Raw genomic sequence first — 24,469 nt, forward strand, 5'->3', positions numbered from 1 at the left:
GTCTTAGGCACGGATCCCGGGGTCTTTTATCTATAACCCTGGCAGCCATTTGGGTTTTGGAATTTAGAACTTAGAATGACACCAGGGTGCGTAGACCCCCAAGCTGCACGGAATGCCTCCAACAGGCAATCAAGCACACTGATACTTCTGCAGCAGAATAGAATGACTGGTCACACGAAATGGGACAAAGACTAAATAGCTTCGTGGCACTTCAAGTCGGGCTTTCTGCCAAATGGGTCACGCAAAACGTACTTTTCAGAACTTTTGGCATTTCAAATGGTGGTTAAGGCATTTGGACCTGTAATGAGAGTCCTTCCCTAAATACTTGGGAGTGGCTGACACTTGCACTTTTGTGTATGTGTATGTGTGTGCAGATATTCCACTGTCTGTTGGTATCTTGGACCCCAGGGCCAGCCCGACCCAGCTGAACGCTGTCGAGTTTCTGTGGGAGCCTTCGAAGAGAGCCTCTGCATTCATTCAGGTAGGCGGGGGAGTGGTTGTCCTCTGGGGAAGCCAGGAGTCTCGGGGCCCACGTGTAGTTCCTCAGAACAGTCCACCTGCAGGGCCCTGCTGGGCTCCTGTTCTCTTTTGCAGGGACATACCCCGAAGGGGAGGGGGTGCAGGAGTGTTGCCCATGCACAGAGCTAGCTGGTCCCTGGGGCTGGAAAAGGACTTGGCATGTTGTAGAATCCTGGGTGGAGTTTGCTTATCAATATATAAGCTTGCTACAAAATAAGCATGTCTTGGCGTACAGAATATGAAATAAGATTTTTTTCCATGATAGTTTCTAAGATTAAATTATTTAGTGGTCAGGCACCTGGTATGCATTCAGGGGCATGGCAGGGCCGCTGTGCTTCTGGGCTGGCACAGGCTGTCTCACTCACTATATGTCCCTTTCTGAGCCTCTTTGTTTTTCCACCTGTCTTACAAATCGGACAATGAGCATAAAGTCATTACTGTAGTACCTGGTCCATAGTAATTGCTCAGTAAAAGTTATGACTTTTGTTTTAAAACATAATTACAGTATTCTTACTTTATTTAATTTATTTTTTTAAAGTTTATTTATTTGGAGAGAGAGAGAGAGAGTGTGCATGCATGCAGCAGAGGGGCAGAGAGAGGGAGAGAGGGGGCTCAATCTCATGAACATGAGATCATGACCTGAGCCGAAACCCAGTTGGTTGCTCAACTGACTGAGCCACCCAGGCACCCCTCTTACTGTATTTTAAAGTCACTATTATAATAGTGTTGTATTGCCACAGTAATACATTATTATAGTATTATAGTGTTAAAATAATAAATATACATTGAGTGTGGTAGGTACTTAGCAGAAACACAGAGATGGTTCCAGCCCCCTGGTCATGCTTCTGGCCTGGCCCCAGGAACCTGGACACCAGGGCCACTGGGGGCTTAGCTATGGTCCCACCTGCTCTGCAGTCTGTGGGGTCTGCCTGGGGAGAGAAGTGAGGGTGGGGCTACTGGGGTCCGTGGGCCTGAGCAATGGCAAGGACTTCGCTGGTCAGGCAGGGCCCCCAAGGTCAAGGGACAAAGGTGGGAGGGCGTGTCCTTTATAAAGCGGGACGGAGGGCCATTGGCCTGGGGAGAGCGGGGAGGCTGACACAGATCTGCACCTGACTAGGCAGGATGGAAACCTTCATTTGGCCAGGGGCACTTGCGGAGCCCAGGGCCGGTCCCTCTTCTTGCTTCTTGCCCATGTTTCCCCTTCCAGGTACACTGTATCAGCACAGAATTCACCCCGAGGAAGCACGGGGGTGAGAAGGGGGTGCCTTTCCGAGTACAGATTGACACATTTAAGCAGAACGACAATGGGGAATACACAGAGCACTTGCACTCCGCCAGCTGCCAGATCAAGGTGTTCAAGGTAGGACATCCTTGCCACGTTCCGCCCGGGGTCACACGTGCCCACGGGTCCCTGCCTGCGCTGGACAGTGACGCCAGCACGTTGACCTGTGCAGTCGCCCTGGAGGCCCAGCAGGGGGCTTGGCGTCCCTGTAGCCCGGGGCTCCCGCCTGGATTCCTGAAGAGCCCGAGCAGTATGTCTTGGGGTGATGGGCCTGGCCACTGTGGGCGTCCTTCTGCGTGTGGCACCTTCCGTCTCCCGTCACCACAGATGGCCGTGCCCAGCTCTACTTTGTAAGAATGTCTGGACTTGAACGTTTTTAGGTTTTTGTTTTCCTGCCATGCACTTTGTAGCTGGCCACAGATTCCGTAGTTCGATTCTCCTTAAACTCAAGCCAGGAGGCCCCTTGCAGGAATCCTGGCCACAGATGTTCTTACCGAGGGCCCGAGGCCATGTCGCTGTCTGCAGTGGCCTCCTGTCAGAGAAAGAAATGTTTTTGGAGGTACCTCCTCCCTTGTCCTTCCTTGCTCACCCCCTGCAGTTGCCCATTACTACTTTTCATCTCGGTCTGGACCGATACTTCCCAACGATGATTTGTGGCCGGTGACGCAGCTGAAGGTCCTGCGTGGCCTGGGGAGATGCAGGGTCACGACGGAGCCTGTGGCACCCCCAGGGGCGAGGGCGGGCGGGCTGTATGGATTGGGACACCTTGGTCAGTTAGCATTGCCGTGGTAGCACCCTTCGCAGCCCTGCTTCAGGATTGGGACTCCTTGAAATCAAACCCACTCTATCGGTTGCCTATTGCTGCTGTAACAAATTACCATACGTTTAGGGGCTTAAAGCCACACACATTCACGATCTCCCAGTGCTGGAGGCCCGAAGTCTGAAAGGGTCTCCCTGGGCTCAATTCCTTTCCGGAGGCTCCAAGGGAGGAGAATCCCTTTCCGTACCTTTTCCAGCTTCTAGAGGCCTCTGCCTTCCTCGGCCTGTGACTTGTCCACCTGTCTTCAGAGCGAGTGAGAGTGGCCGGGCCCTTCTCGCCACACCTCTCCAACCTCCTCTCCTCCCTTCCTTGCCCACTTCTGCGGCCCTGTGGTTATATCGGACCCCCCGGGATGATGCAGGATAACCTTCCTGTTTGCATCTCACACTGCTAGCTCTGTTAACTCCACATGCAGCCTTACCCCTTTTGCCGCATAAGGTGATAGCCTGTCGGCTCCTGGGGATCAGGACGTGGCCATCTCTGGAGAACACGCTTCTGCTGACCTTGTCCACTGGTGCACCGGGTGCCGCGGCCTCTGGTCTTATTGCCTGCTCTAGGATCTCACAGTTCTGGGTCCGGTGGACAGCTCCACAGCTGTGCTGCTGGAGGTCTTTGCCTGTCCCCAGTCATCCCTCCGTCCTTGTCATATACAGACCACATTTGTGGTCCTTCTAGCCGTACTTGTCCTCAGGTCCTGTGGCATCCAGTGGAGTTCCTAGGGATCAGAGGCTGTGCTGGGCAGCAGGAGAGAAGGGACAGTGTCTGCCCCCCCTGGAGCACCTAGGCCTCCCCACGCCCCCTACCAGCTCCCCTTTCTACACCTTGAGGCAGAAGCTCAGTAGCGAGGGCTCTGCCCACCACACTCCTGGACCATACACCGGCTATTATTGAGGAATTGGTCTGGAAGCTTCTTTGAATGACTCAAGAAAGGTCTTGGCATCTCCTGCAGGGGTGTAGGGGCCCCTGTCCCCTGAAACTGGCTTCTCGGAATGCCTGAGGAGGTGTGGCCACCCCATGCATCCAGCCCCATCACAGAAGCAGTTCAAGCAGGTGTGCGCAAGCACCGGGCGGAGCCTTGCCAACCTGTCCGTCATTCTTCCACCCCTACTCACCCCCATCACTGGGAAGCCTCCTGCTTGTTGGAGCTATGCCCTGAGGCTCTGGGTACATCAGGGCCTCTGAAGAGACAGGCAGGACCCCTCTCTGACCAGCTACCTCCCCCAGGCCTCGCTGGGCCGAGTGCTAGCCCCACACGCAGGCTCGCCCCATGTCTACTGAGTGGAGAATCCCTCCTGTTAGGGACAGGGAGGCAGACGAAGCGGGGTATGGGTCCCGCAGACCTGGCTCTTTCTCTGAACACCGGATCTGTCGTTCCTGTCCCCAGGTGACCGACTCCCTGCAAACCCATTTCCATCTAACATGGGTATCACATCCCCCCCTGAGGGCTGTTTCCTAAAATGCCCTTGAGCTGGGAGCCAAAAGCTGTAGCCTGAGGAAGGTGCATAGAGAGTCTGTGAAGGTGCCATTGAGCTTGGGAGCCGGCGGATTTCGCTTCACGCCAGGCACAGTCCACTGTGTATGCAGTGAGACTGCTCTGTTCTGGGGCTCCTTGGAGTCTTGATGTCTGAAGCCACCAAGCAGGCTGTGAATGTCCAGAGCACCCCCGCGGGCAGGGCCGCTGTGGCCGGCCTGGTGGTGGTACACACCCGGGCGTGCTCTCTTGGATTCTTCACCTGGTCGACACTTCGTTCTGCTTCAGTTTTTTTTTTTTTTTTTTTTTTTAAGACCCTGAACAGCCAAACAGGTTCCTCTTCATTTTAGACAAGTGACTTGAACCTCAGTTTCCTTACCTGTAAATGAAAGAACTGATGGAGCTTGTGAGGCCTGGGCCCCTCTGTAAGTCGCTCACGGGTGCTTGGCGCCCAGGCGAGGCTCTGTCAGGATGGGGGTGTCACCCTGTGTGGGTGGGGCGTGGGAGTGGGGAGCTGCAGCATAGTCCCAGGAGCTGGGGGTCAGGAGGCCTTCACGAGTGTCCAGGGGCTCCTAGCCTGCAGGTGCGGACCACACTTCCCGCACTGGTAACCCAGGGAGTGCAGTGGGATCTGTCGTGGCTCCCAAGGGTTTGTCCACGGGCCAGTGGCATTGACCTTCCCCGTGAGCAGCCAAGTGGCAGAACCCTGGCAGGCTGTGAGTTCCCTTGGGTGGGGAAGTGCAAGGGCTCCAGGAAGAGGACTGCGTGCTTGCTGCCTGGGAGGCGAGGGAGACGCTCTCCTGTGCAGAGATCCTGCCTGGGCTTCTGGGCCCCGGGTGAGGTGGGGCGTGTGCAGGCCTTGGGGACTGTCGCTCAGCCCTGGGTCTTTCTCTGACAGCTCCCCCTGCCCATTTTGGGCTAATTGGACCTCTGTGCTCTGCACTTGCAGCCAAAGGGAGCTGACCGGAAACAGAAGACCGACCGGGAAAAGATGGAGAAGAGAACTGCCCAAGAGAAGGAGAAGTATCAGCCGTCCTACGAGACCACCATTCTCACAGAGGTGAGCTGGCCGGGTGCCCGGTGCGGGGCCCAGGCCTTTCTGCCGGGAGTAGGACGATGGCACTGTTGGTCTAGATTCTCGGGAAATCGCCCACCTTGAGGGAATGCTTCTTTTGAAAGTGCCCATTAGATTGTGGTAGGTTCCCGGGTCCAGAGCTGTGTTAATGTGATAAGGCCGGGTGGCCAGAAATAGCTTCCAGCTCTGGGCTGCCATTTGTACTTTCCAGAATCGGGTTATTATTATTTTTTTGATCAGTAAAGGCCCTAAATCCAAAAGGTAGAAGAGAGTGTATGTACCTCAGAAAATACCTCTCCCAAAGGTGCCCTAGCCTCGAGCTTTCCCCAAGGGCAGCTGGTGTCTCTGGGGCCACCTGTGTCTGGCCCAGCTTTCTCTGCAAAGGAAGCCAGCTCAAACACATTTGCTCCACACCTGCTTGTTTTGCACCAACAGCACACACAGACATGCTGTTCTGTAACTGTATTTAATAGCCTATGGGAGTCTGTTCCCCATCTGTTCACAAAGAGCATTCTAGTACTTTATCCAGTGGCGTGGCCTCCGTTGTGTAGCTGGATGGCCTACTGGAGGACATCGGGTTCTTTCCAGGCTCTGGCTATTTGAGACAGGGAGCATTGGATGACCCTGTGCACGTGAGGTTCTGCATGTGGTAGAAAGACCCGCGGGCTTCCTTTCTCAGCGGGCTTGCTGCTTGGTGGTTTGGTCAGGTGTTGGAATGGGTTTCCTCCTAACCCTGACACCAACAGCAATCTGCTGCAGCCATTCTCTGTCCAGGGTACGTCTGAGACCCTTGCCGTCACAGGCTCTCCTTCCTCCTGTCACAGGTCACTGCTGGTGCCACCTCTTCCTGGGTGGGCTCTGTTGTTTGTTTAAACAGCTGTTCCCCACTGTGTTCTGTAATCAGTACAGCCAGTGGGTGTCTGTTCACTGAATAACTTGAAAGGCCCTCCACACACGCATGAGGCCCAGCGCCGGCCATGGTGGGGTTAAGGCGATGTCAAGGGTGAGGACTGGCTACGGACCATCTAAGAGAACAGTGGCCGGTCCTGGTCCTGGTCCTGGCTGATGGGGTGTGTGTGTGAGCAAGTGTATTCAGCCATAGGCAGAAGGCTGTCTGCAACAAGGTAGTCTGGAAGCTAATTTTGCGGCACAGGTCAATACGTACTGGTGTTTCATCCAACTTGGGATATAGTGGCCAGTGAGCCCTGGGACAGGAAGAGCCTGCCTTACTCTCGGCAGCAAAGCAGTGCAAGGCCCTGCATTTAGGAATTAGGGCTCAGACCGGTGGGTTCTCCCCAGGCCTCGATCCCTTCCCCTGTGGGTGATGCCATCCGGGGTTGGCCTCCATGCTCCCACTGCCCTGCATCTACAGACACCTCTTCCTTCCTGGCTGAGCCTCAACCTCTCTGCTCCAGGCTATCTCCTGACTTCCCCAGGGGAGGAGAGGTCCGGGGGTGCTTCAGAAACCCCCCCAAGCCCTAGTCAGAGCGGTGTGGTTGGTCAAAACCCCCACCTGGCCTGTGACCTTGTGAGGTGACAGTTTGTCGGCTTTCCTCCTTGGCTCCCGGATTTAGCACCAACAAATTCCAACCCACGCTCACCACAGAGTTAAATATTTGCCAACCTGTGGTTCGGCGGCTGATAGTAAATCTTCAGGAACGCTTCAAATTGGCCCTCTCCAAAGAGGTGTCCTCACCGGGAAGGGAAAAAGTGAATACTGGGTCTGCTGGCTGCCCCAACAGGCAAAACCTGTATGTCTGTGCTTTCTCTGGGAGATTCTCACATACGTTCATTTTTGGCTTCTGCACAAGAAGTTCCTCGGAGGCCAAGGATCACATCTTCCGTGTGGCTTGTCTCCCTGAGCTCCTAGCAGGACACCTGACCCACACTAAGCATGCACAGAATGATGGTGAAGGGGGGCTGCCCCCGGAGATTGAGCAAGTGCCTCCTGCTTTCCAGGGCCCGTCGGCTGATTCTGGTTTCAAATAGTGCAGGTTTTAGTTCTGAGCTTTACTGATAATTTTTGTTTGGGAGTTACCTGGGTCCAGTTCTCCCTGTTGCGTGCATTCACCCACATTTGTCTGTGCCTGGGAAACCTGCCTCTGGGCAGCTGGCTCTCTCCTTGTGGACCCAGGTGATGGATGATGTTTCTTGCCCTCGCTGGTGTGGCTGCTGGGAAGCTCAGAGAGACACATACCACACCTTGCTTGTTCTAGGTATGACTGAATGGCAGGTGTCTTCTCTGTCATACTTGGTTTCTTCTGTGTGGCCCAAGTAACCCATGCTTTGCTGGCTCACGTGGGCCCCGGGAGAATGTGGGCCAGGTGTTGAGGGCTCGGTGGTTGCATGCACCGGCCTCGATGGCTGCTGCTGCCCGAGTTCCTCCTGAGTACGATGGCCCTCGAGTCACCGCTGCCCTGTGCTCTTTCTGCAGTGCTCCCCGTGGCCCGACATGGCCTATCAGGTGAACAGCGCCCCGTCTCCCAGCTACAATGGCTCTCCAAACAGCTTTGGCCTCGGCGAAGGGTACGTCTGCTGTTTTCTCCCTCTAAGAGTCCATGGAGTGATCGTGGGTATAGGCTCCTTTCGGGATCTTCTTCTCTGCGTTTTCCCTCCTTTAGTACCTTGGCATTGATTTGGGTTTCGGGGAGGTGTTTGTAATATTTGCACAGCTTTCTGTGCGTGGACATGTGTCTGTAAACACCCATCTGTGGGGCAACAGCCCACAACCCGCCTGCCCACGCCTTCCCCCGGTAAAAGCAGGTTGGTCTGCAGGGGCCCTCCAGGGCAGAATGGCCCCCTAGACAGATGGGGCCTTGGGAGGCAGCTGTTTGCGTGGTTGCAGTGGCCGCGAGGGGCCTTCTTGGTTCTCTCTGTGATCCTTGTGCACGTTATTTGGGTAGCAGGGTCAGCCCAGGGTGATCCTGGCCCCGGGTTTCAGGGCTTGTAGCCCAGAAGTGGCCTCGTTACTGGTCACTCAGCTCTGCAAATGCACAGGCCACACTGACTCTAAGGTGACGGTAGTGCAGGGGCCGGTGGGCGTTGGTCCGGCCTTTCCCGGGGTTTGTGGCACAGGAAGGGCCCACGGCGCCCTGTGATGGCTGTGCACATCTTGATCCTGTTCCTGGGGGCAGGGGGAGATGTGGGCGTGGAACCTGGGATGTCTCAAAGCTTGTGCTTGTCACACAAGAGTGTCTATGAACTTGATTTCACAAGGTGAGGGGGGTTGGGGGGGCATAGGAAAGATGTCATGTTCAGAACCAGGCGGACCGAGTGTTAAATCCCACCTTTTGGGGGGTCAGTTCCTTAACCTCCCTCAGCCTTGCTCTCCCCACTACCAAGGGAGTCAGGATTCCATGCAGGGTCAGGGGAACGTGTGTAAGGTGCCCCGGGCCTCAAAGACACGTGACAAAGTGTAGCTGTTTTTACCGATGACTGGTCTGAGGGTCATCCCTACAAGGGCCTTTTCTTCATTGTTACTGTGATAAGGTACACACAAATTGAAACTTATCATTTTATGATTAAAAATTTTTTTAATGCTTATTTTTGAGAGAGAGAGAGAGAGAGCGAGCGCGTGCCTGCAAATGGGGGAGGGGCAGAGAGAGAGGGAGACACAGAATTCGAAGCAGGCTCTAGGGTCTAAGCTGTTAGTACAGAGCCCGACGCGGGGCTTGAACTTGCGAACCACAAGATCATAACCTGAGTCTAAGATGGATGCTTAACCAACTGAGCCACCCAGGCACCCCTGGGAGGGTTATTTTAAAATGTATTTCTCTTTTGGGGTGCCTGGGTGGCTCAGTCACTTAAGGGTCAGACTCTTGGTTTTGACTCAGGTCGTGATCTCATGGTTTGTGAGATCGAGTCCTGTGTCGGGCTCCACGCTGATGGTGTGGAGCCTGCTTGGGGTTCTCTCTCTCTCTCTCTCTCTCTCTCTCTCTCTCTCTCTATCTCTCCCTCCCTCCCTCCCTCCCTCCCTCCCTTTCTCTCCCTTTCTCTCCCTTTCTCTCCCTTTCTCTCCCTTTCTCTCTCTGCTCCTCCCCTGCTTGTGCTCTCTCTCAAAATAAATAAACTTAAAAAAAATAAAGTGTATCTTTCTCTCAACTTAAAAATCCAGATATTTAGGGGTGCCTGGGTGGCTCAGTCAGTTAAGTGTCCGGCTTTGGCTCAGGTCATAATCTTGTGGTCTGTGAGTTAGAGCCCCTCGTTGGGCTCTGTGCTGACAGCTCAGAGCCTGGAGCCTGTTTCAGATTCTGTGTCTCCCTCTGTCTCTGGCCCTCCCCTGTTCATGCTCTATCTTCCTCTGTCTCAAAAATAAATAAACATTGAAAAAAAATTAAAAAAAAAATCCAGATATTTAGGTCTGTGCCTTCTGTGTAGCAAGCCCTTGAAGGGAGGTCGGTGTGCCTCCAATGATGAGACTGTTTTTCTCGTGGACGGACGTCCCGGGGTGGCTGTCGTTCACTGTAGGACGCCTCCCTGGGAAGCCCCCAGCCCTCTCCTGTCTCTGCAGAGAGAAGTGTTTAGCTGCCGCTGTCCAGGCACCAAGTCACTGTGCAGAGTCGTGTCTGGGGCTTTTAGGGCAGGTGCCCTTCCCTGTGGCTGAGGCTGGGGTGGAAATGGTGTGGGAGAGAATCGGATGCAAACAGACCCTGAGCTTGGGGTGGAGGGGTTATCGCTGGCCCGGCTGTGTTGCCAGCCAGAACATCGTGTCTACCCTGAACGGTTGGTCAGGGATTTTGAGGGGCTGTGCAGGTGGTTACTGCCTACACTCTCTGACCTGGGAAATTCTGGACGCCCTGCTGCATTTGCAGCCAACACCATACCTGAGGGGAGGTGAGAACCCTGGCCCGGGGACCTTCCTGTGTCCCAGAAGGCATCCTCATGCCTTATGACCTGTTCTCTTCCTTTGTAGGAACAGCTCTCCGACCCACCCAGTGGAGACCCTGCCCTTGGGCAATGACGTAAGTATCTGCAGCCAGGCTCTCTGGCCGCGTGTCCCTGGGTACACCCTGCCTGGTCATTTCAAGGCCCCTTCTCTCTGCCTGCAGCACCTGCTTCCATCGGCCTCGATCCAGGATGCCCAGCAGTGGCTGCACCGAAACAGATTCTCACAGTTTTGCCGGCTCTTTGCCAGCTTCTCGGGTGAGAGCATCTCTGTGTTTCATTCATTCATTCATTCATTCATTTATTTATTTTTAATTTTTTTTTTTTTTTTGGCCCTTAATGTTTATTCATTTTTGAAAGAGAGAGCATGAGCAGGAAAGGGGCAGAGAGAAGGAGACACAGAATCCGAAGCAGGCTCCAGGCTCCGAGCTGTCAGCGCAGAGCCCAACGTGGGGCTCGAACTCATGAACTGCGAGATCATGACCTGCGCCGAAGTCGGATGCTCAACCGATTGAGCCACCCAGGCGCCGCTATTTATTTTTTATTTTTTTAAATTAATTTATTTATTAAAAAAAAATTTTTTTAAACGTTTGTTTATTTTTGAGAGAGGGAGAGACAGAGTGCGAGCAGGGTAGGGGCAGAGAGAGAGAAGGAGGCACAGAATCTGAAGCAGGCTCCAGGCTCTGAGCTGTCAGCACAGAGCCCGACGTGGGGCTCGAACCCATGAACCATGAGATCGTGACCTGAGCCGAAGTCAGATGCTTAACCGAGCCATCTAGGTGCCCCTGTGTTGTTTTTTAAGACCCACGTCTTAGGTCTTAGAAACACTTAACAAAGCTAGTTACCTTCCAGGACTCTCCCGCTGTGCCTGCAGGGCTGTGGTTTTGTCCAGCATAGCATTGGTCACTCACTCACATTTGGTGACCCTGGGCCAAGTGCTAAATTAGGACATCCTGCCCCTAGAAGTTTCCAGTCGAGGGTGGCTGTTAGAGCGGACCATGTGAGTCCCATGGGGCAGGCTCTAGTCTACCTGGGAAGGGCCCCCTTGGCCAGGCAAACGAGGCCGCTGCATACTCAGCAAGCCTTCCTGGTAATGCTGCCTGTCGGTCACACGGTCTCCAGAGCCACGACCTGTGAGATGGTGGTGAAGCCACAGGTGAGAAGGGGAATCTGGTCCTTCCTTCTCTAAATGGTTATTGAAGCCCTTGCTGACAGGGCTGTTAGAGACCCAGAGCCAGAGCTGTGGGGTATAAGGGTAGACTGAGCAGTGAACATTGCCACCAAGCTGAGTCAGTCCAGAGTGACGGGGAGGAGAGTTTTGGCCAGAACTAGAGGAGCGACCCCCAAGGGCATCTGTGGCAGTGGAAGGAGCACCGCACGTGGTCATCTTTCAGCCCAGCTTCTGTTAAGTCCTTCCTCTGTGCTGGGGGGCAGGTATGAGGACGGTGGGACAGGGACGTTATCCTCAGGGGTCCTTGCAGCTTCGAGTCAGTGCAGCTGTGTGAACCAGGCGTTTCAGCGCAGTGTGACCCTTCTGTGATGGGCAGGCTGTGAGGAGGGACGTGTCCCCGGCCGGGGAGGAGTGAAGAGGGCTGCCGTCTTAAGGTGGGGTGCTCTGCACAGGTCTTCCTGAGAAGTGCCCTTGAGCAGAGGCTGGGCCAAGGGAGGGAAGTGAGCCAAGTGGGGAGGGGGACAGTGAAATTTCCAAGTGGGGCGAAAGTGCAGAGGCCACAAGGTGGATGCCTGACTGGTGTGACCACAGAGCAGAGCACCCAGGTGACTGGGGCCAAGGGAACCGGGGAAGGAGGTGAGGTCAGAGAGGTACTGAGGGGCCTGGTAGAAGAGTGGAGGGAGTTTGGCTTTTACTCCATGTCAGGGAGCCATTGTGCCTACAGAAATACACCTGAAACTGTATCTTAACTGTGGCAGGAAAAGGGGAATATGGATATTGTCACTCCTGGCCATGTGGCTGTTGGCCGGTTTTCAGCAGAAGGCTTGTAGCATACTTGTTCCTCGGAGAGTCCACATGGGCACAAGCCTGTAGAGGACTCCTTGAGCTTTGAGGAAGAGACTGTATCTGCAGACGAGGATGTTCATAGACCTTATTCATAATCGCTCCCAACTGGGAGCACGCCCAGTGCCTATTGGCAGAAGGGACACGTGAGTGTGGTGTATGCACCCAACCAATAATGTCTAAGAAAGTGCATGAATGATGTATAACCACAAACAGCATGAACGAGCCCTTAAATAGAGCTTGGAGGGAGGAGCAGACATAGGAAAACACAGCCGATTCAGTTCCACTTATGTAAGTTTCGAAGATGCACGCAAAACTCCTGCCTGTGAGAAATCAGGACAGCAGTTCCCCATTGGCAGGGAGGGGTGCTGGCTGGCACGAGGGGCCTGTGGGGGGTGGGAGCATTCTGCCTCTTAATCTGTGTGCCGGGAGCCCGGGTGCCTTCAGAGCGGCCGCCTCTGGCGAGCCATGTACTTTTGTATTCAGGCAAGTGCATGTGCGACCGGCGTCCCGTGCTGGGTGCCGTGCCCATATGTTACGTGCCGGTGAACGGTGTGGAGGGAGCGGCAGGCAGGCACAGGCTGTGAGGACCTCTCAGCTCTCATAGATGCCCGATTGTTCTGCCGAGTTTTGAGAACACTACTCCTCTCTTGTGCGGTGGTTTTCTGATGTTTATCTTTTTGCTGTTTCTTTCTCCCTGGAATGTCTGATGCTCCCTGAGGATGAGGCAGACTCTTCCCTGTCCCCCCGCCCACGGTGCAGCATCTGCAGGTGCCCAGGGAGGGGACCTTTTCTGTGTGTCCCACTAATGAGCGGCCTCATTTACCTACCTAGGTGCTGACTTGCTTAAGATGTCTCGAGACGATTTGGTCCAGATCTGTGGCCCTGCCGATGGGATCCGGCTCTTTAATGCCATCAAAGGCCGGTGGGTGTCAGTGTCCAGCTGGATACAGGGGGTGGCAGGAGGCCCCATCCCGGTGGGCTGGCTGGTAGGGACAGGGCTCCTCAGGGGGCAGGTGCAGAAGGAGGCCCTTTGAGGGGGGATCAGGGTCATGGGGGGGTGGGGCGGGGCTGGGCCGGCCGTCCGCTGCTCATCTTGCCCGGAGGCCCCTCCCCTTTCTCTCTCTCTCGCTCGCTCTCTCTCTCTCTTTTGGCACGAGCCTTGGCTCTGGATGTCAGCCCCTCAGCCTCTCCCTGGGTGCCCAGAGGCTTGCATGGTCCTGGGTTTCCAGCTGCCTCCTCCCAGAGGGAGGCCTGGATTGGCTACTCAGCCTCATGCCACAGCGCCCGGTTCTCTGGGCAGACTGGAGGGCGGGGCTGGGCCTGAGGGAGCCACGTGCTGCGGCGGAAGTGTTCTGGGCCTCGCCACTCAGTATGGCAGCCCCGGCCTCGTGTGGCCGTGGAGTGCCTGGTTTCAGGCTAATGCGACTGAGCATGTGACTTTTAAATTTCATTTAACTTTCACACGTGAACAGCCCAGTTTTAGAGGGAGGGAGAGAGCCGCGGTGTGAATCTCAGATCTGATCTGCCTCTTACGGGTTTTACAACGGGGTTAAAGCCTTCATCCCTGTGAGTCTCAGTTTCCTCCTCTGTAAAATGAGGTTCCAGTTCGCTGGGTGTGTGAGGATGGAAGGCAGTGGGCATGTTGAGTTCTGGAAAGCCGGAGAAGGTGTTTGTGCTTGTTACCACCCTGAAAAACGCCTTGTGTCTTGAGCCTCGTGTTCTGGGCAGAGTGCCCTCATGGCCTGTTGTGGGACCTCCTGCCTGCAGGCGAGCCTGCGTGTAGCCGTAGAGGCCCAGCACAAGTATGGGCCCCTGCATGCTGGACCGTTCCGGAACAACAGAGCCTGGTCCTCCTCCCCCTCTCCCATCCCCTCTCCCCCCTCCCTCCTCCCCCCTCCCCCATCCCTGCTATTTATTTCCTCTGCTCCTGCCAGGAACGTGAGGCCGAAGATGACCATTTACGTCTGTCAGGAGCTGGAGCAGAACCGAGCGCCCCTGCAGCAGAAGCGGGATGGTGGTGGGGACAGCAGTCTGTGTGGTGAGTTGTGGGCACCCCTCCCCAACCCAGGACCGATTATAGGGGTTGGCAGAGTAACAGGAAGATGTAGCAGCAGCCTGAGTCCTCTTGCAGAGAACGTTGCCACTGAACCCATCTCACTCCGGCTTCGTGCAAGACGAGTTTTTGTTAAACTTCCTCCTGGGATCGAAATGTTTTAAGGTGGAGGTCATCCCACAGAACGTGTGGTCCAGCTTACTTCCTTCCTACCTGGGGAACAGGCCCAGGGAGGGGGTGTGTTCCCCCAGAGCCACTTAGCCACTTGCGGTATTGGGAGTGGGGCCTTCTGGCTCCCAGGCTGGTGACAGGTGACACTCAGTGGCCATATTCCCGCAGTGTGGCCTCCTGTGGTTTCCCCCAGCTGGATAAGTCTTTCCTGTGTGGTTTGGTGGCCGCACGAGGGCTGAGGAGCACCTCAGGGGCACGTGGCTCTTTCCGGTCGGCAGTCTAGTCTGGAGGCAGTTTGGTGAGGACACGGCTGAGGTCAGGCCCAGTGCCGGCCGTGTGGCCTGTTGGCCGTGTGGCCTCGGGCAGGGCACCAGGGCCTGTGCCGCAGCTTCCACATGTGTGAAATAGAGACAGCAACCCAACCCCCAAGGCGTGCGGTTTCGGCGAGACGATGCAGGGAAGGGGAAGCGCTTTGCTTCTGGGCGCTTGCCAGTGTCAGTAGAGTCTGTGCTCTGTGTGTGTCTGCAGGGAGCGAGGGAGCACCCCGTGTGCCTCTGCGGGTCCCTCCAGATCACTCTGGCCCTGTCCAAAGGGCTCCATGTGCTCACTTATTTGCTTCTAGTAGGAACTGTTGGGAACGTTGTCTCACTGTGGGGGACCCTGAGGCACAGAGTGGATAACTGCCCCAAAACGACAGCGTCGTACAAGGCAGAGCCAGAACCCAAACAGTTGGACCCCAGGAACTGGCTTCTGAGCCCTGGGTCTGGCGCCTGTACGCTTCTGGAGGATGTCTGGGTCCTCCCCCTGCTTTGCAACTGTCAGCCTGTGAAGGACGGATTTCAGCTCGTGGAAATCCTGCACGTGCCCCGAGGCTCTGGGATGTGTAGAGATCGTTCGCGGCCTTGCTTCTCGTGTGGCCGAGTTGGGATTTGAACCTGGGATTGCCTACTCTAGAGCCTCGTGCTTCCCCAGGTTGCCCCTACCAGACCCCGGATGAGAGGTGGCTTGGGAGGCGTTCAGGGGAGTGTCCCACTGACCCTGTCAGCCGCTCCAAGCACTCCTGGTGGGCACCACACTCAGCTGGGGGCAGGCAAGGCCAGTGACAAAAGGTTACAGCACAGGGTGCTGGCCTGCGAGCCGTCTGGGTGTTTGTGGCCAGCCTGATTTGTTGGCAGAGTGAACTCAGAAAAAGTGGAGCAGGCTAACCTAAACACAGGTAGGTTAGAAGTGTTATAAAAAGGACTCCCATGAGAGAGGCTGGCATTTGGAGCTGGTGTCTGCACGGGAAGGGGCAGCACACAGCGGCCACCTCTGCAGAGTTGGACGGCCGGTCAGCCTGTCTGACATCCTGGGATGGCGAATCTGTTGCCCGGCTGGCACCCCTTCAGGGGGAGCCGATGTGTGTGCGTTTGCACGTGCACGCACACACGCTTTTGAAAGAATGGCGTCTCTGTTCGTCGGTTGAGGTAAGAGTTTGGGAATCTCTAATTCAATCTGGTTGTGCACCCCTCCCCCCACCCCTGAGCGTGTATGTCCACCGCCGGGAGCCCAGAGTTGGCTCCCGCCTGGCTGGTTTGGGTTTCGAATAAGGAAGCGTTTCCAGCCTCGGGGTCACTGCTGTCTTCCAGCGGGCTGGTGACACTCCCAGCGCCCCCCTTCCCTTTGTGGTCGCGGTGCTGGAGCCGAGTAGTATTTGTGCTGCGGGGAAGGGCAAGGACGAGACTCGCCTGCTGTCAAGTGGCAGTTATCCTTAAATCCTGCTCTTTGCTCCCCCAAAGCCATCCAATGGCCCCTCTGTGCAACGGAAAGGAAGGAAAGGGGACACAGGATTTGTCCTCTCTCCTGCGAGGGTGCACGTCTGGCCGCATGTCAGAATCACTGGAAGCTTGTTAAAATACAGCGTTGTGCCAGCTGTTCTCGCTCTAGCTCCCAACCCTAAATGGGTGTCACTGGGTGTGGGGCGGACGCAGGAATTCTACATTCTGTGGAAGATCCCCCCAGGAGAGACGGGTACGGGAATGAGGACCCATAGCCTCGCTGCGGTTCCCGTGTCACTGGGCCATGCAGGGGCTTTGTGCCTGTTCCAGCCAGGTCCTGGCGAATCAGTCTGGGCATGGGCATCCTTACAACCCAGTGACTGATGGGGGGTGGGCACAGGGGTGGGCTCCTTAGAGAGCAGGCGTGTGTTCTACAGAAGGCCCTGTCCCTCACCCTGCAGTGTACCACGCCATCTTCCTGGAGGAGCTGACCACCTTGGAGCTGGTTGAGAAGATTGCCAACCTGTACAGCATCTCCCCCCAGCACATCCACCGAGTCTATCGGCAGGGCCCCACCGGCATCCACGTGGTGGTCAGCAACGAGGTGAGCGCTGCCCAGCCCCGACTTGCGGCCCGGGTCTTGGGGCTGCGGGGAGGCACCCCCTGGGGCTTGGGGATGACTTCCATCCAGAGATGGCCGCTAAGTCTCATCCGCGTGCCACATGCCCTTGACTGCACCCGGAGCGCAGGGGGAGAGAGTTCTGTGGCTCTAAATAGTTCTCTAGTATCCACTCCAGGCCCCATCCTCAGCCAGGCGCCATGCAGGAGCCACGGCACATACTGCACCCCTGCCCTCAGGGTTCTTACGGTCGGGGCTGGAAGAAGTTGGGAGGAGGGTGGGCGGCGGGTCCCAGGGGGCTGGGTGATGGAGAGGATGCAGGTTGTGTGAGAGAACAGAGCCCTCCTGTGCTGAATGGTGGAGGCGCCGCAGCCTTCCCGGGTCTGTCCTTGGCCCCACAGACCTGTACACGGCCCAAGCGGCCGCTGGCAGAGGGCACACGGTGATCTGATCGCACTCACGGCTAAGGAGGGGGTTATTAATTAAACTGGTTTGCCGGGATGTTTAGGCATTCCTGCACACGGCAGAACAGAGCTTTCAGGCCTGTTCTATCCCGGTCCCTCCTCTTGATAATAACAGTAAGGAGTGTCGGTATTTATCCGCTGCTTACTGTTCTAAGTGCCCGAGTAGTGATTTGTTTAATCCCAACAGCTTCCTGTGAAGTGGGTAAAATGATCCCATTTCATAAATGGGAAACTGGAGGCACAGAGAGGCTGAGTAATTGCCCCAGGTCTCACAGCTGGTAAGGGGATGGGAACCCTGGTGTCTGGCTGTAGAGCCCAGCTCGTAGACAGCAGGCTGTGCCACCTCCCCTGAAATGAGGCCTTTATAAACACAGTTGGGCTAATGGGGGCAGGGGCAGCCCCCTGAGCCCCCTGTGAGAACTCTGAAAGCATCTGGAGAGGACTGCAGGTGACATGGCACCCGAATGGTGGCTGGGAGTGCAGAGCAGATGTGGGCTTTGGGATTGGATGCGTGTCCCCACCTGGACCTTGCTCCCAGGAGTGGAGTGACCTGGGTCAAATTTACGTAACCTCTGTGAGCCTCAGTTTACACATCTGTAAAATGGGGATAAGTATACCCACCAAGGAGGTTGGAGTAAGGATAAAATGAGAAAATAGCATCAGGCACCAGGAGACCCCAGATAGGGGTGGTGAGAGCCCCCCATTTCATGGCAGTTTGGTCCTGGAGGTTGGCAAGGGGGCAGTGATTGCCTTCCTTTTGAACTCAAAAGGAATTCATAATTAGTATAAGTCAGGAAGTGTAAATCGGGGCGCCTGGGTGGCTCAGTCGGTTAAGCGTCTGACTTTGGCTTAGGTCATGATCTCACGGTTTGTGGGTTCGAGCCCGGCATCAGGCTCTATGCTGATGGCTCAGAGCCTGGAGCCTGCTTCGGATTCTGTGTCTCCCTCTCTCTCTGTCGCTCCCCCACTCTCCCCCCACCTCAAATATAAACAAACATTAAAAAAAATTTAAAAAGTGTAAACCAGCTGAAGGCAAATGTGAAGGGTCCTTATCTTCCCCACTCTTTTCCTAGAAGAGTTTATGTTAGCTTTGAAGGGATTCTGCCAGACGACGCTTTGTGCGAGCGTCCGTCATGTGCCCGAGCGTTGTGTAGGTTGTGTAGGTGTGGGTTTTAAAAACACATGACAAAGATGGGCACCTGGCTGGCTCAGTGGAGCACGCAGCTCTTGATCTCGGGGTTGTGAGTTCAAGTCCCATGTTGGGTGTGGAGATTTCTTAAAAATAAAATCTTTAACACACACACACACACACACACACACACGCACATCCCAAAAGGTCATTTTCTGCAACTTGCTGTCTTTGTCACCGGTTCAGAACTCCGTCCATGTCATTACGTTCAAATCCAGTGCAGCTATTTTTGCGCCCCCATTTCACAGATAAGATGAAGCCCAGAGTTCCCGACTTGAGCACTAACTTCAGAGTAGCCAGGAAGGTTGAGACACCCTGAGCGATGGACTGCTGTAGTGGCACGGAAAATGTGTCACTTTGCATTTCACAATGACTTTCTTTGGTGAAGACAAAAGCCAAGAATGTGCGGAACCCTTGCAATTTCACGGGTCCCTGCAGGAAGTTCCTTCCCCAGCTTGCCCTGTGCCCTCCAGAGTGAGCAGTTAAGCAAGTGAAGCAGAGAACAGAACTCAAAAGCTACCTCAGCTAAGTAGGCGATTCTTATTCCCCTGAAGTCTCCTTGCCTCTTAACCCTGAATCAATTGGAAACCTTTGGTTCTTAATTGCCAGAGTGCTGGAGGCAGCCTGGCCAGCCGCGGAGCCAGCCCCTGAGGTGCAAGGGCACTTAATTAAACAAGGGAGTTACTGATTAAGCCCAAGTGGGCTCTGCTTAGGGCTTTGCATGCCCAAGTGGCTGGGCCGCCAAGAGTCCTAGAGGGCACAGGCCAGTAGTATAGAATAAATGTACTTCATGCATCATTAGGCCCTGCAGGGAGGGGCAGGGGTCGACAGCTGGATGGATTTGCAGGATTTGGGGGGCAATAAAATGTAACTTGAATTTTTTAATTTGGAAAGGGGTTTTGCCATCGTGTTGGCTAGTCTATGTGTGTGGGGGGTATGTTTAAGTATATTTTTAATATTCTTTCCATGGATATTGTGAAATATGGCAGATGTTTGCTTAAGTGCCCGATACCTGCACTCAGGTTAGTGCCATATTGTGTTAGCCCCTTTGTGGGCTCATTTCCTTTTCCACTCCATCCTTCCACCTGCTGGTCTGAATTTTGTGTTAATCGCTCCTTTGTTCCTCCTCAACATATTTAATTTTGCCTATTTTAAAACTTGATATAGGTGGAATAATAGCATATTTTTCTGTGACTTTCTTTCATTTCCCTGTATATTTAAAAAAATTTTTTTTTGAATTTTTATTTATTTTTGAGAAAGAGAGAGACAGAGTGCAAGCAGGGGAGGGGCAGAGAGAGAGGGAGGCACAGAATCCGAAGCAGGCTCCAGGCTCTGAGCTGTCAGCACAGAGCCCGACGCGGGGCTTGAACTCACGAACCGCGAGATCATGACCGGAGCCGGAGTCGGACGCTTAACCGACTGAGCCATCCAGGCGCCCCGATTCCCTGTATATTTTTGAGATTTCACACAGGTCAGATGCTGCTGGAGGCCAGTGGTGCACTGAATGGCGTAGCATGATTAGGCCACAGTTTGTTCGTGCTTCCGCTGACTGACACAGGCACGGTCTCCAGTTAGCAGTTTCTTTTAAGTTTTTGTTTAAGCAATCTCCACACCCAACGTGGGGCACGACCTCATGACCCTGAGATCAAGAGTCCCATGCTCCTCCCACGGAGCCAGCCAGGCGCCCCCTCTAGTTAACAGACAGCGCTGCTCTGAACATTCTCAGGTGCACTTTGTGTGTCCACGTGCCGGAGTTTATCTAGAACCCCAGCCTGTAGGAGGAATGTCCTAGATCCTGCGGGCAAATTTCATACAGCGGTCATATGGCTGAACACTCCACCGGCAGTGGGTGCCAGTTTCCCTTGTTTTACACCCTGGTTCTCTTCTTCTGTTATGGAAACGGCCCCATTTTACAGATAGGGCATGGAGACCAGCAGGAAAAAGGTTGACTTGCCCAAGGTCACTTGGTAGTTAATCAGAATGAGAACTGGAGAGACTTGGCTGAGTAATGCTTCCATTCCTGCCACTTTGTACACATAGGGGGTGGCGCTGTGTTTGTATTGGTCCTCCTGGGACTCTGATATGCTACCAATCACCAAGGTATTCTTTTTTTTTTTTAAGCACTTGAATTTTTTTGTCGTTGTTGCTATTATACACACACACGCTTCTGTAATGTGGCCACTGTAGGGACTGGAGGACCAAGTAACTAGGAGAACGCAAAACGAAAGCAAACAAACATGTAGTTCTGTATTAAATGTGCACATTTTGCTTCCCTGCCAGCCTCCTTTCTGTCCTTTCTGTTCAGTTTTTGTTACTTAAAATGGTAATCGTTTTGTACATTTATCTTGTTTCATGTTTCCTTAGTAAGTGTTAGTGGAACCGTTCTCCTGCATTCGTGCAAACACAGTGACCGTCATTTCCACCAGCTGTGGTGGCTTAGCTCCGTGTCACTGAGGCTTTTCATATTAGGAAGTCCTTGTTGAAGGGACATGGTCTCTCTTTTGCCTTTCAGATGGTGCAGAATTTCCAGGATGAGTCTTGTTTTATCCTCAGTACCTTGAAAGGTAAAGCCCCCTCACCCTTTCTCCTGGCTGCGCCCCCTGCCTCCTCTCTGGGTAATAGGGTGAGTGGGGCCTGCCTGCGCAGTGGGTCCCTGGAGACAGCGTTATCTGGGGACATCACCTGGGGAAAAGGAACGCAGACTTCCTGTGAAGCCTTGCCCTGGAAATGCGAGAACTATTGAGATTGGCCCCCATAGTCTGTTCTGAAGGGGAAATCCTTGCCAGGAGGTGTGTTCTCCATGAACTCCCTCACTCAGCCTGTAGGCCTGGTGGATCAGGGATCTGGGGCTGGGGTGGGACATGAAGGTTCCACTTGGGGAAGGTGTCTGAGAAGGAACTCGTGTGCCAGGAGACAGAAAGACTAGCTGTGACCCTCCTTAGGCCCGGGGCAGGTGAATGTATAGAGTATATCAGAATGAATGCCCTATGACCGGGTCACAGACTCTGGACTCCGACAGGGCCATTCCTTTCCCCCCTGTTCTCTGGATCTAGCCAGCAGCTGTCTTCAGAGAGCTGGGGGCCATAACACCCCAAGAACCACAGTTTGTTCAAAGCCTTCTTGGACATAGAGCCTTCGGTCCTTGGGCCCAGGGCTGTAGTAGAAAGGCGCATTGCCAAGAAGCATGTGTTAAAATGCCTGGTTTTGTTAGCACCCTTTGCTCTATACATCTGTTTGGAGCCAATATCCGTGGCGGGACTCCTGCCGGTACACCCGTACCATGCCCTCCCTCCTTCCCCAAGGTCATGGTGTCTTGCCCTTCTTCCTGTGAAATGTCCAGCGTTTCTCTTTGCAGCTGAGAGCAATGATGGCTACCACGTCATCCTGAAATGTGGCCTCTGAGCGAAAGTCCAGCGTGTGAAGTACGGCCCCCACCCCGCAGCCCCATGGATTCCCTCGGATGTAGAAACCGCTCCACTCTATGCCGCGGCCTCCCCTGGCGGGCTGTGGCTGGGAGGGACTTGGCCCAGTCCAGGAAGACCACGGCCCATGAACCAGCAGAACCCTGCGGATGCAGTCTCTGGTGTATGGAAAGCCAGCGGCTCCTCTCTCCCTTCCTCTTGGCCTCCAGCTTTTGAATGTTCCTCATTCTTTTCCCAGCCCTGCTATCTTAAAGAGGCAAATGGCAGGGCCATCTTCTCTGAAACCCCTTGCTCCCTAGTTGGAGGCCAGTTCACTGAGTGTCTCGGTGCCTTCTGACCATTCCCCTGCCTCCCGGGAAGGCTGTGCCTCCCCCCAACCTTCACCTTTTCTGGGAACCGGCTCCATGACCAGGACTGATGACTGGATGTAGGTGGCTTGCCAGTGTTCTGTCTTCGTGTTGGTTCCCCTTCTCAGCGACCCTGGTGGGCATCTGTCTTTCTGCTTCTTGGATGGCTCGGTGGGAAGGGGACTTATTCTGTGCCTTCTGCTGCTTTCACCTTGACTCCGTTTCTAAGGACCTGCTTTTGCAGTGCCCAGCGATGGGCTCCTGTCTCTGCATTGGTAATGTAGACACCACGATGCTTGTGTAGGACTGGCCACATAGACCTAGGTCTGTGCCCTTGGAAGGAAGAAGGAGAGGAATAGAACAACTATTTTTCAGGTATGTTCTCACGAGTATGAAAGGGATGAGAACAGAATGATATTTTGCTTGAGCCCCTTTTATGTAATTTTATGCCCTAAGCAATCATGGGTAAGGAAGATTAGGAAATGAGTATTCAGCTGTATGATCAGATGACCTTGATGGTCATGATAGCAGGCCCTGTTGGATGGACTTAACCAGGTCCCATTTAAAGAAGACCTTGGCTGACGACTGCCAAACTTGCCAAGTTTCCTGGGGTTCATCTTTCCTGTGTGGCCCCAACTTAAAATGTTTATCTTTTTTCACGCATGGAGGGAGTGTTTAGGGCATTTTGCCTGCATTGGAGTGGTTGGATCACCTTTCTTCATGGCTTAATTCTTGGGGAACTCTGATTATCAGTAACCAGTAAACTCAGCAATTAGGCTTTGTCTTGCGTCTGTTTCCCGGCACGCAGTGATCTATACTCTTCGATAACTTAGGTTTAACTTTCAGAGCATTGAGAAGCCCTGTGATCAATGGAGCAGGATTTTACAACTTCTAAAGCAGAGCTTTAGGGGATTATAGCGCTGGGGTCAAAGATGATCCGAACTGGGTAGACCTTGCTTTCCAGTTGGGGAAAATGAAACCTAGAGAGGCAGAGCCATCCGCCTGATATCACACAGTGATAGGGCGATGATAGAAACTCATTATATAAATCAAGACACTTCTCAGGGTAAAAGGGGCTCTCTAAGAGTTATGTTGGGACCACAGGTGGTATGGTGTTCCTACAGAGTAAAACAGGCTCCTGATTCCTTTCCTGTTTTGGGGGAGGGGGCGGGAGCAGGTAACAGCTTTATTGAGATATAATTCACATACAATACAGTGTACCCATTCAGAGCATACCGCTCTATGGTTCTTAGTAAATTCACAGAATCAGCACATTCAATTTTAGGACATTTTTCTCACCCCCAAAAGAAACCCTGTTTCTTTTAGTGATCGCCCTCCCACTTTCCCCCCAGCTCCCCTTGTCTTAGGCAACCACAAGTCTCCTTTCCATGTAGATTTACTTATTCTGGACATTTCATGGATATGGAATTACAGTGAGTGGCCTTTTGTTACTGGCTTTTTTTTTTTTTTTTTCTCTCGCGTAATGTTTTCTAGGGCATCTGTGTTGAACATGTATTCATACTTCAGTCCTTTTTATAGTTGAGTAGTATTTCATTCTCTGGATAGATGTGTCACAGTTTGTTTATCCACTCATTAGCCGATTGATACGCGAGTTTCTACTTTTCGGCTGTTTCGAATGATGCTGCTATGAACATATTTGTACAGGTTTTTGCATACATAATGTTTTCATTTCGTTTGGGTATATACCTAGGATGTATACCCTACATACATCTTTCGCCAGGGCATATACCCTGGCGTTGCTGGGTCCTACGGAACTCTATGTTTAACTTTTTGAGAAACTTCCAGATGGTTTTCCAAAGCAGTGGCACCATTTTAGCCTCCCACCAGCAGCGTAGGAGGGCTCGTTTTTCAACATCCTCACCAACACTTGCTGCTTTTTGATTAGAACATTCTCTAATGGGTGTCCAGTGGTATCTCACCGTGGTTTTGATTTGCATTTCCCCAGTGACTACTGATGTTGACCATCTTTTCATGTGCTTATTGGCCATTTCTATGTCTTCTTTGGAGAAATACCTGTTCAGATCCTTTGCCCATTTCTATTTGGGTCATTGGTCTTTTTTTATTGCTGAGTTGCATCAGTTCTTTGTATATTCTAGATACAGGTCCTTTGTCAGCTCTGTGATCTGTAAAACTTTCCTCCCATTCTGTGGATTGTCTTCACCTTCTTATGATGTCCTTCACAGCACAAAAGTTTTTAATTTCGATGATGTCCAAGATCCCCTACTTTCCTTGCTTGTGCTTTTTGTGCCCTATCTGAAAAATCATGGTGTAATCCAAGTTCAAGAAAATTTGTGCCTATGTTTCTTTTTAAGAATTTTCATCGTTTGAGCTCAGTAGTGGCCTTTGATTCATTTGAAG

At 53.5% G+C, this 24,469-nt stretch overlaps 1 protein-coding gene across 1 annotated transcript in view; it reads left to right on the top strand.

The window, feature by feature from the left end:
* Positions 1-24,076, top strand: part of TFCP2L1 (transcription factor CP2 like 1) — a 57,305-nt gene extending 33,229 nt beyond the window's left edge. The window contains exons 5-15 of the mRNA XM_042994229.1: positions 375-481; positions 1,727-1,879; positions 5,042-5,152; positions 7,602-7,693; positions 10,080-10,128; positions 10,216-10,309; positions 12,900-12,990; positions 14,003-14,106; positions 16,511-16,653; positions 20,834-20,885; positions 21,677-24,076. Of these exons, the coding sequence (XP_042850163.1) occupies positions 375-481; positions 1,727-1,879; positions 5,042-5,152; positions 7,602-7,693; positions 10,080-10,128; positions 10,216-10,309; positions 12,900-12,990; positions 14,003-14,106; positions 16,511-16,653; positions 20,834-20,885; positions 21,677-21,723 (1,043 nt within the window). The 3' untranslated portion in view covers positions 21,724-24,076. The remainder of the gene's footprint in view (positions 1-374; positions 482-1,726; positions 1,880-5,041; positions 5,153-7,601; positions 7,694-10,079; positions 10,129-10,215; positions 10,310-12,899; positions 12,991-14,002; positions 14,107-16,510; positions 16,654-20,833; positions 20,886-21,676) is intronic.
* The last annotated feature ends 393 nt before the right edge of the window (positions 24,077-24,469 follow it).

The sequence above is a fragment of the Panthera tigris genome, chromosome C1 (assembly GCF_018350195.1).
Source record: "Panthera tigris isolate Pti1 chromosome C1, P.tigris_Pti1_mat1.1, whole genome shotgun sequence".
NCBI classification, from domain to species: domain Eukaryota; kingdom Metazoa; phylum Chordata; class Mammalia; order Carnivora; family Felidae; genus Panthera; species Panthera tigris.